The sequence below is a fragment of the Rhinatrema bivittatum genome, chromosome 8 (assembly GCF_901001135.1).
Source record: "Rhinatrema bivittatum chromosome 8, aRhiBiv1.1, whole genome shotgun sequence".
Lineage (NCBI taxonomy): Eukaryota > Metazoa > Chordata > Amphibia > Gymnophiona > Rhinatrematidae > Rhinatrema > Rhinatrema bivittatum.
The window spans coordinates 211,036,026-211,047,749 of NC_042622.1; the positions used below are offsets into that span (position 1 = coordinate 211,036,026).

General features: G+C 49.2%; 1 protein-coding gene across 1 annotated transcript; it reads left to right on the forward strand.

Annotated features, from left to right (window-relative positions):
* The first annotated feature begins 7,391 nt into the window (after positions 1 to 7,391).
* Positions 7,392 to 10,783, forward strand: FZD9 (frizzled class receptor 9). Its single transcript, XM_029613215.1, has one exon. The coding sequence runs from the start codon at positions 8,060 to 8,062 to the stop codon at positions 9,809 to 9,811; it is 1,752 nt and encodes a 583-aa protein (XP_029469075.1). The 5' UTR covers positions 7,392 to 8,059; the 3' UTR covers positions 9,812 to 10,783.
* The last annotated feature ends 941 nt before the right edge of the window (positions 10,784 to 11,724 follow it).

Consider the following 11,724-nt stretch of genomic DNA (forward strand, 5'->3'; position numbering starts at 1 on the left):
GTTCAAATTATTCACCCAGATGGCGAATGCGATACAAAAAACAGCGAATAAAATTGACATAAAATGCAGAAGATTTCCATCGATTCTCATCTGACATTATAGAATTTTATTGAAATGGTTTGCGTTTTGTGTCAAACTTACATTACACCCCATTAAATGATGCTGCATAAACAATTATATCAAACATACCCGTGTGACATCTTACAAATCTTTATTCATTACAGCTTTTCTTTTTTTAAAAGAGACATAAATATAATTTATACATACAATACATCATATTACATATCTCAACCATTCATTCTCACACACATACCAACAATATCGATACATATAAACATTAAATATTACACATCAAATAAAATACAACAAATTCTTTAGTTATATTTCTCAATATTGTACTCCAACTACTAAAAACATCACTCAATGTATGAACAAGCCGTAAGTTGTGTTTGTTTCATGTTTTGTAATAAAAATCGCAGCCCCCTTATAATTTGGCGAACACCCCGTCAACTTTGTCTGCTTACGGCTTTCAGCCCCGAGTTAACAAAACAGTATATAAAAGTAGTAACGATATATTTTACGTACCTATTATCAGTAGATATGTAGAAGACAAGCGATATGAGCGTAATGAATCACTTGGAATCACTATTGTAACGCCAAATCTGGAATTTTCCTTTAACGCGTGGTTTACGCTGAGTGTGAGAGAGAGAAATAGCAAAGGGTTTTTCCCTGTGACTGAGCAAGACAGCGCAAACTGTAGAGACGGGCAACGTAAATGTACCGCTCAATTTATTTAAAGTACAAGGATGTAAATTTAGAAAACAGCATTTTATATGGCCTTTTCAAAATAATCCTGAAACATGTGTAAATGTTTGATTGTTATTTCTGCTGTACGTACGCCCCCCTGACTGCTGCGCCCTAGGCCATGGCCTAGGTTGGCCTGAGGGGAAATCCGACCTTGGGAGGGGGGGAGGCCTCTCTTCTCTCTCCTCTGCTCCTAGTCCTCTTCTTCCCCCCCCCCCACCGAAAGGACGATGGCTGCAATATTCTGTTATTGTGAGAAATAAATATGCAGACTTTACAGAATTTGTGCACAGGACTATCCCTCTGCGTCTTACTGCTGAATGCCAGCGGGCCCTGGGTGCTGTTTGATCGGATCCCATGCACTTCTGAATTTCTAACTTCCCCGTGGCTCAGATTCCAGTTCCAGGCAGGGTTTTTGCCTTGGTGCTGCTGGAGAGACCTTTCACCCCTTTACTCCCCTTGCTCAATTCCCTCTCTTGTGCAATTTCTGTGGGGTTTTTTTCTCTTCATGTAAAATTTCTGGCGTGTAGGACATTGCAATATAAACGGGGACCTTCATTTTCAGCTTTTATTTTACTTTTCCTGGGAATTTCAATGTTGTAACAAAAGAAATTCAGTGGAAAATGTCACTTTTGCACTGATTTTTCTCCTGTGTTATTACAAATCATTTTTCCACAGATCTGCTTTTGTTGTAACATTGAAATTCCCAGGAAAAATAAAATAAAAAGAAAATGCCTGGGGACCTTTGCGACTGGTTATGCACTGTATGTGATGATGCCTCATGCATTGTATTTTTTTTTGAAACGTGCATTGAGTACCAGTTTCCCGTAAAAGGTGGGCCCCGACTGAATCGGAATTAGAGGCAGCTCTTCCCTGTGGGATGGCCCCCTCACCCCAGGTCCACTGAACAAGCCGATCGGGTCCTGGCTTTGCCCGATTGCATGCAAGGATTAGTAGCTCTGCTTTTTCTTAGGGACACCAATGGGAAATATCTGAACTACACATTCATGCATGCAGCATGACTAAAACCAGGACTGACTCAGCCTAGTCGGTTGAAATGAGGCGAGGTGGCACCTGCCAATGTAGCTCTCGAGCTAATGGCGGATGCAGGTCCGAAAATGGCAAGAACCAACCCACATTTGTCCTTTTGCACTTGAAAAAACTATTAGACCCCCCTCCCCCTCCCCCCCCCGACTTCCAAACAATCCTCCAGTCTCTTCTTTTCTCTAGCCTCGACTATTGTAATCCCCGTTTCACTGATCTCCCTGCCTCTACAATTCATCCATTACAAATTATACAAAACTCTGCAGCCCGTCTGTTAGCAGGTACCTCCATACGTGAATATATCGCTTCAGTCCTTCCAGCACTGCATTGGTTGCCAATCACATACCGCGTTCAATAGAAACTCGCCATTGCCATCCGTACCCTTCTGAACATCAATCCGTCTCCATGGTTTGCAGCCACGGCAAAAATCCACATTCCTGCCAGAACCTTACCATATTCAAACCACCGATTCCCGGACGTCTCCTCGTCAAGGCTGGGCCCACGTGGAGGAAAGCAGAGAGCGAGCTTTCTCACCTGCTGGAGCCATCTCATGGAACTCCCTTCCCATGCAGATAAGAACAATCTCAGAGCCAACGTCCTTTAGAAAAGCCCTTAAAATATTTTTTATTCAAAAGGCACATTCCTCAAGAAGGTACCTGAGTCCTCTGGTTTTTCTGATGTATGCTGCTTTGTGCCCCGCCCTGAACGTAGGAAGGGTGGGTAACAAATATTTCTAAATAAAAAAATAAATACACAGCCCCTCATTTGGTCAGAGGGGGCTCCGCAGCCCATGAGACCACATGCACTCTTGAAAAGACAGCTTATCAAATACAGGTAGTAATGACTCAAAGTCACTAATAAGTCCTCCATAGGATTCCAGTGCCTGTGAAACTTTCGCAGCTCCACAATACTCTCAACATCTCCAGAGTATCTTAGTGCCTGTGACCCCTCCACAGTATCCCAGCGCCTGTGAGTGTCCTCTTTATATGGTCTCACTGCCTGTGAAACCTCCACAGTATCCCAGCGCCTGTGAGTGTCTCTTTATATGGTCTCACTGCCTGAGACACCTCCACAGTATCCCAGCGCCTGTGAGTGTCCTCTTTATATGGTCTCACTGCCTGAGACACCTCCACAGTATCCCAGCGCCTGTGAGTGTCCTCTTTATATGGTCTCACTGCCTGTGAAACCTCCACAGTATCCCAGCGCCTGTGAGTGTCCTCTTTATATGGTCTCACTGCCTGTGAAACCTCCACAGTATCCCAGCGCCTGTGAGTGTCCTCTTTATATGGTCTCACTGCCTGAGACACCTCCACAGTATCCCAGCGCCTGTGAGTGTCCTCTTTATATGGTCTCACTGCCTGAGACAACCTCCACAGTATCCCAGCGCCTGTGAGTGTCCTCTTTATATGGTCTCACTGCCTGAGACACTTCCACAGTATCCCAGCGCCTGTGAGTGTCCTCTTTATATGGTCTCACTGCCTGTGAAACCTCCACAGTATCCCAGCGCCTGTGAGTGTCCTCTTTATATGGTCTCACTGCCTGAGACACTTCCACAGTATCCCCAGCGCCTGTGAGTGTCCTCTTTATATGGTCTCACTGCCTGAGACACCTCCACAGTATCCCAGCGCCTGTGAGTGTCCTCTTTATATGGTCTCACTGCCTGAGACACCTCCACAGTATCCCAGCACCTGTGAGTGTCCTGTTTATATGGTCTCACTGCCTGAGACACCTCCACAGTATCCCAGCGCCTGTGAGTGTCCTCTTTATATGGTCTCACTGCCTGAGACACCTCCACAGTATCCCAGCGCCTGTGAGTGTCCTCTTTATATGGTCTCACTGCCTGAGACACCTCCACAGTATCCCAGCGCCTGTGAGTGTCCTGTTTATATGGTCTCAGTGCCTGTGACATCTTCACAGTATCCCAGCGCCTGTGAGTGTCCTCTTTATATAGTCGCACTGCCTGAGACACTTCCACAATATCCCAGCACCTGTGACACCACAGTATCCCAGTGCCTGTGACACCACAGTATCCCAGTGCCTGTGAGTGTCCTCTTTATATGGTCTCAGTGCCTGAGACACCCACAGAATCCCACTGCCTGTGAAATGTTCACTCCAATGCTTTCAACACCTGCACAGTATCCCAGCACCTGTGAATGTTGTCTTTGTGCAGCCTCAGTGCCTGTGACACCTCAACAATGTCCCGCCAGACCTCCAAGCAGGAGCCAGTCTTTGAGCCTAAATAATGAAAGCATTTTCCTTAAGCAAAGAAGGGGCAATCTGTCTGCCCTATCTGTCAGCCGAGGCAGGCCTCTTCACAGACCGTGCCGAGCCCTGTGGCAGTGCACTCAGACTGTCTCTTTTTTTTACTAAGAGTAGCCTGTTACTGCAGCTGGGAGAAAGGAAACCCCGTTTCACCAAAACATCACAGGGCTGTAGCAGAGGTCAGGGGCTGACCCGGTGACTCGGCGACAGTGCGAAGCACTGCAAACGGAGGGCCCCCATTTCCATTCATGGATTTGGTAGTCCTCTCCCTGGTCAGCCGGGGTTAGGGATGCTGCAGAGTAGGTGCTTCACAGCCCCTAGAAGGGAGGGAGGCCTGATCCTCCTTAATGTTGACGTTTGTTAGCTATATTTGGAGACCATCAGACAGGGGAGGGGTGGGGGGCCAGAAGGAGCCCTGGTACATGGCTCCTGGTCTCAGGACCATCGAGGCAGTGACCAGACCAGGAACAGTGGGAGGGAGGGTGTATTACAACAGGGGAAAAAAATCCTCAAGAAGGCTGTGAATAAAAGCTCAGGGTGCAGGAGCCCAGCACTGATTCCAACTGAGCTGGGGAGAAAAAGGATAAAAGTTGTCCTGCCAGGACAAGAAGGATAAAGGCAAAAGTTGCAGAAAACTTGCATGGGAAAATGAAAACCAGAAATAAAAACTCACAGAAGAATCTTTCTTGGAGAAATGCCTGAGAATGACAGGAAGGCAGGAGCTGTCCCGGAGCAGGAATCCTGTTGCCCCTGCAGTCTGCAGTGAGTGATGGGCACAGAGAGAGCACCCTAACCTTGCCTGTGCACGCCCGGCACCCCCACCCTGAGGATCTAAGGAGCTGAGGCAGGCTGTGACACCAACGCCAGCCTGCAAACAAGAATGGACTGCAATCGAAGGCAAAAACCTAATGGGGAGAATGTGCCAGAAAAGGGCCGCTCTGGGCCCAGCATGATGCAACAGGACGACCTGGACGTCTGCGGCTGCTACTGCATTGCAAACCTGCCACTCCATCTCCACTCTCCTGCCCAGGGACCCAGTGCAGGACGCTGCTGGTGCCTGTTCTCTTCTCTTCTCTCGGCTTTGCTTTGGCCCGGCAGATGTTGCATCCTGGGGAATGAGACCTGCCAGATCTTTGGATGCTCAGGGTGCTGACTCCTGAAGTCCCCTGAGGTCTCTTTATGCTGTATTCACACTTTGGATGCTCAGGGTGCTGTTCGACTCCAGAAATCCACCAAGGTCTCGGCTCAGTGTGCTGCAGCAGTCAAAAAAGCAAACAGAATGTTAGGAATTATTAGGAAGGGAATGGTTAATAAAATGGAAAATGTCATAATGCCTCTATATTGCTCCATGGTGAGACCTCACCTTGAATACTGTGTACAATTCTGGTCGTCACATCTCAAAAAAGATATAGTTGCGATGGAGAAGGTAAAGAGAAGGGCAACCAAAATGATAAAGGGGATGGAACAGCTCCCCTATGAGGAAAGGCTGAAGAGGTTAGGGCTGTTCAGCTTGGAGAAGAGACAGCTGAGGGGGGATATGATAGAGGTCTTTAAGATCATGAGAGGTCTTGAACGATTAGATGTGATTCAGTTATTTACACTTTGAATAAAAGAAGGACTAGGGGGCATTCCATGAAGTTAGCAAGTAGCACATTTAAGACTAATCGGAGAAAATTCTTTTTCACTCAACGCACAATAAAGCTCTAGAATTTGTTGCCAGAGGATGTGGTTAGTGCAGTCAGTGTAGCTGGGTTCAAAAAAGGTTTGGATAAGTTCTTGGAGGAGAAGTCCATTAACTGCTATTAATCAAGTTTACTTAGGGAATAGCCACTGCTATTAATTGCATCAGTAGCATGGGATCTGCTTAGTGTTTGGGTAATTGCCAGGTTCTTGTGGCCTGGTTTTGGCCACTGCTGGAAACAGGATGCTGGGCTTGATGGACCCTTGGTCTGACCCAGCATGGCAATTTCTTATGTTCTTAAGGTCTCTTCATGCTGCATTCACACTTTGGGTGTCTCAGGGTGCTGTTTGACTCCTGAAGTCCCCTGATGTCTCTTTATGCTGTAGGAACACTACAGCAGCACCTTCAAGTATTTTTACCATGGTGACTAGGAACAGTTTCCAATCTATATTTAAACACTTATTTTGACTTAAAAAATTAAGTAAAGATTACCAAGAAAAATAGTAAATAAAAATTACGTTACTGCTCTGACAGTTGAATTATTTGATTAACAAAATGGGGTAGTTGTGTTCTGTTAGGCTGCAATTTAAGGAAAGTGCGGCTCTCTCCTCCTTAGGGCCGATGCTTCTAGCCATCCTCTAAATCAGAGCATTATAGAGAAGGCTACATTACCCCGAGCCCTGCCAGCGTTATACACGGGAGCCTGCAAAGTGCCAGCTGGATGTGCGCCGGGCACTTTCCCTCCCTGCACTCCCAGAGGCGCTGAAAGTTTTCCGAGACCTTCAGCGCAAGGCAGAAAGTGCCCTCCCCCCCGCGCAGGGACCGAAAATACCAGAAGGACGGGCAACGCACGCGACTTCAGTGTCGGGGGGGGGGGGGGGCAGCGCTCGGGGGCGAGAGCCTGTGCCGGAGTCGTCCGGGCTGAGCAGGGAAGGAGGGCAAGAAACGCAGGTGCTGCCGGCTCCCTGCCGCGATCGGGGCACCGAGCAAAGGGATCTGCAGCCACGGAACAGAAAACACACAGAAAAAAAAACAAAACAACGGGACCGAAGGAGAAGACGAGGGAGGCTCCTTGCCCCGCAGTGCCTCTGCGTACAGTTAGGGAAAACCATCCTTGCACTGCTCCCATGAAAAGGGAGTCTGTGCAGTGAAAGCTCAGTCCTTCACTCAGCATTGGAAAAGTTAGACATTAGGATTCAAAAGAAATAAATAAAGGCTCCTTTTTTTTTTTTTTTTTTTGGATCAAGTACAAAATGAGCCTTGTTTCAAATTCTAGGAAGGTGGGGGGTGGGGGGGGGGGAGGAGGAGATGGTTTCAGGTTGTTGGTCTGATTTACCCAAAAAAAAAGGTAAGGAAATAAAAGAATCGCGCTAAAAAGTTATCTGTTCATTGGTTGTTGTTGTTTTGTTTTGTTTTGTTTTTTCAGAAGGGCTGTCAGTTTCTCTCTAAAAGTACTGAACACAAATCTTAGTAACTAGCGAGCCGCGTGCCGGGGTCAGGCACTGTTAGAACTGCGGTGCCGGAGCTGAGGAGGCGCGCAGGAGCTGCTGTAGCTTTAAGAGAGCCCTGCCCCTTTTTTGGGAGGGGGGCGTGGCGAGCACCTCCCTGCCCCACCAGTCACGGGGGGGGAGTAGCTGCCGCGGACGCCTGTTCCCCCACCGCGCTCAGTCCCGGCAGCTGGGAGCGGGCTGAGCGGCAGCGGCGCCCGGCGCTAAGGGAAAAGTTTCCAGCCGGAGGCGGCGAGCGAGGAGTTTGACAGACGCGGCAGGAGCAGGCCCGGATCGGAGCCGGCGAGACCCCCGCCGCTGCCTCTCCCCCCCCCCCCCCCCCCCCCGTGCCGGGAGCCCCTCCCGCAGCCCGGAGTATGCGCTGCCGGGGGAGGGCGCGTAACAGCCGCTGCGGGACGAGCACAAAGGGCTTGCAAGGAGGAGGCGGCAGGTACGGAGCTCTGGTGCTGCGGGGGCTGACTTTGCCCTACCCTGGTCGGGGATGCACGGGGAGAATGGTTGCCTGTGCTGGGTGGATTATAAAGTGCTGCGTGGGGCCGGCGCGGCTCCCTTGTGCCCGGGCTTCTTGTCACTCCCGTCCTGAGCTCGGCGTGGAGGTTTATTTATAAAAAAAAAAAAAAGCCCTTTGTAACTTTATAGCGCTGGGACATTGTCTGCACGCAGCTCTGCCCCCTCCCCTGCACCTGCCCGGCGCTTTATCGTCTCCGATCCAGGCGCCGGCCGGGAAAGTTTCCCCTTAGTTTGGCGAGAAGTGAAAAAAATGGAAACTCTGCATGTGAAGATCGTGGTGTCCTTGCTGTGCCAGCTGATGATTGCCGGTTCCACCCTGGAGATTGGCTCTTACGACATTGAAAGGGGCAGAGAAGCCAAATGCGAGCTCATCGAGATCCCCATGTGTCACGGCATTGGCTACAACATGACCAGGATGCCCAATTACATGGGCCACGAGAACCAGAGGGAAGCTGCCATAAAGCTGCACGAGTTTGCACCGCTAGTGGAGTATGGGTGCCACGTCCATCTTCGGTTCTTCCTCTGCTCCCTCTATGCCCCTATGTGCACCGACCAGGTGTCCACGTCCATCCCTGCGTGCAAGCCCATGTGTGAACAGGCGAGGCAAAAATGCGCCCCAATCATGGAACACTTTAACTTTGGCTGGCCTGAATCCTTGGACTGCAGCAAATTGCCAACCAAAAACGACCCTAATGCATTATGTATGGAAGCACCTGAAAATGCCACCGGCGGAGAGACCCACAAGGGCCAAGGCATGCTCCCAGTGGCCCCGAGACCCCGGCCTTCGGGAGCTGGAGAGGGCAGGGGCCAGAGCACCCTGGGCACGTGTGACAACCCCGAAAAGTTTCAGTACGTGGAGAAGAGCCTCACGTGTGCCCCAAAGTGCTCCCCTGGAGTGGACGTGTACTGGTCCAGGGCTGACAAGGACTTTGCTTTCATATGGATGGCAGTGTGGTCCACCCTGTGCTTTGTATCCACTGCATTCACAGTGCTGACTTTTCTGCTGGACCCGCATAGATTCCAGTACCCAGAAAGACCAATCATCTTTCTTTCCATGTGCTACAACGTGTACTCTGTGGCATTCATTATTCGGTCGGTGGCGGGCGCTGAGAACATTGCCTGTGATCGGGAGAACGGCGAGCTCTACATTATCCAGGAGGGCCTGGAGAGCACAGGCTGCACCATCGTCTTCCTCATTCTCTATTACTTCGGCATGGCAAGTTCCCTTTGGTGGGTCATCCTGACCTTGACCTGGTTCCTGGCGGCAGGAAAGAAGTGGGGGCACGAGGCTATTGAATCCCACAGCAGCTATTTTCACATGGCAGCCTGGGGCATTCCGGCCATGAAGACCATCATCATCCTCACCATGAGAAAGGTGACTGGGGACGAGCTGACGGGGCTGTGCTATGTGGGCAGCATGGACGTCAGTGCCCTGACTGGTTTCGTCTTGATCCCGCTCTCCTGCTACCTGGTGATTGGAACATCCTTCATCCTGACTGGTTTTGTGGCGCTCTTCCACATCAGGAAGATCATGAAAACCGGGGGCACCAACACGGAGAAGCTGGAGAAACTGATGGTCAAGATTGGCGTCTTCTCCATCCTCTACACCGTGCCGGCCACTTGCGTCATCGTTTGCTACTTCTATGAGCGGCTGAATATGGAGTACTGGGACTTCCGAGCCGCGGAACACAGCTGCCTTTCCTACCCCGGGAAGGGCAACATCAACTGCTCCCTTGAGGCTTCTATACCCACCATGGTGGTTTTCATGCTGAAGATCTTCATGTCGCTGGTGGTCGGCATCACCTGTGGCATCTGGGTGTGGAGCTCCAAGACCTTGCAGACCTGGCAGAACTTGTGCAACAGAAAGCTGGGGGCAAGGACTAGAGGGAAACCTTGTGGGGGTGTCGCCTGCAATGGTACCCACTGCCACTACAAGGCGCCCACAGTCATGTTACATATGACAAAGACAGACTCTTACTTGGACAGCCCCACGCATGTATAGTAAGACCCATTGGTTCTCTCTTTTCTTTCGCTCTGGGCACCATTGCGAGTTCCTCCTCCCGCGTGAGGGAGTGTGGGTGAAACCGTACACCACCCCAGGACAGCTGAGAGAGCATGCCCAGCTGCCGAGGACAGCAGGGGCAGCCATGCGACCGACTGACCGGGGACAGGGCTAGAGAGCGCAAACAACTTCAAGCAAGTGCTGCAGAGCCTTAGGCTTGTCGTGGGGGGGGCAGGAAGGCAGAATAAAAGGGAACTGAATGTTAAGGGAATGTAGAAAGCAAGGATTTTCCTGAAAGCCCCGAGATTGCCAGTGGAATAAATATGCACTCTGATAGCCGGGGGGCTAGAACAGTAGTAGCTTTATCCTACAGAGGGGGTTTATCTATTTTTATTTTATGAGCAAAATTCAGTACTGTGCTAAGGTTGGGGGTAAAACGAGGAATCAGATGGGAGTTTATTTAATTATGTAATTTATTTTAGTGGGAATTTTGGTTTTGGAAAAGATTGTTAAATGGAATGGTGAAAAATAAATAACCCTTTATGTGGACATCGGGGAGTGAAGTGCAAGTTTCTGGGAGAAATGGGATCTGAAAGAGAAGCAAGGTGACTGTAGACATAACTTTTTTGGTGTGCATGGTTTGCATATTTAGGCTTTGAAACTCAGCCTCATCTCAATTCCCTGGGAATATTTCCTCCAAGAAAGCAAGAACCTAGCAGAGCAGGGCTCCCCCCTTCCTCTCCTGGGGCTATCCCAGGGTGGGAGCTGGGTCCCTCTCCCTTCCCCACAGCTGCCCCAGGATGGGAGTTGGGTGTCCTGCTTTATACAGTTTGGCTCCTAGCTTTAAAGAAAGAAAGATTATTTTAACAAAAGGATCGGTAATAAGATCTGCCAGTAAAGGAATAATGAAAGACAGGTAAGCATGATAAATATTTCAAATGAAGGGGGTGAGAATAAAACTTTTTTCTTTTGGATTTTTTGTACCTGTTTATTACTCCTGGGCTCAGTTCTCTTCTCACCCCTGTGCTGTAATGTTACAAGAGTTCCCCCATGTTCCTGTAACCTCTCAGGTTCTGCCCCTTCTCACCCTATCCTGTAACACTAGAGGAGTTCTCTCTTCCCACCCTCCCAGTAACCCTGTATTTTCTCGGATTCTGCCTTCTTCTCATCCCTATAATGTAACACTAGAGAAATTCCCTTGCATTCCCTGTAACCTGCTGGGGTCTGTTCCCCTCTCACTCCTTATCTAGGGATCTTCGTTTTTTCTGGGAATTTCAACAAAAATCAGTCTTTGCTATAACGTACAGGGGAAAAGTCAGGAAAAATAAAAACTGAAAAAGAAGAGCACTACCTAGATTGTAACACTTAAGGAGTTTCCCTGAAACCTTCTTCTGTGCTCTGCTCCCTTCTCACCCTGTACTGTAACTAGGGTTGCCAATGTTCAACTGTCTTTCCAAACACTTGGAGATGCTGTTTAATATCACTGATGGGTTTATCGCACATTTGACTTGTATTGCCACTACACTATTAGAAAAACATTGCTGTCCGGCTGAGCAAGTTAGCCAGATAAACGTATCCGGCTAATTTGTGTGTGATATTCAGTGGCGCAGCTGCACCACTGAATGTACTCAGCTGACTAATAGCTGGATAAGGCTGAATATCAGCCAGATAAGTAGCCCCGCCCTGGAACACTCCCATCCCTCACTTAGCTGGCTAACTATTTAACCAGATAAATACTTATCCAGCTAAGTGGAGGCCGCTAAACACAGCCAAATATGCAAGCAGTACCACGTAGCTTGATAAGTTGGAACGTATCCGGCTTAGTGGCACTGAATATGGACCTCAGAAACATAGAATGTGATAGCAGATAAGGACCCATCTAGTCCGCCCATTTTGATGTGTGCCTTACCTTT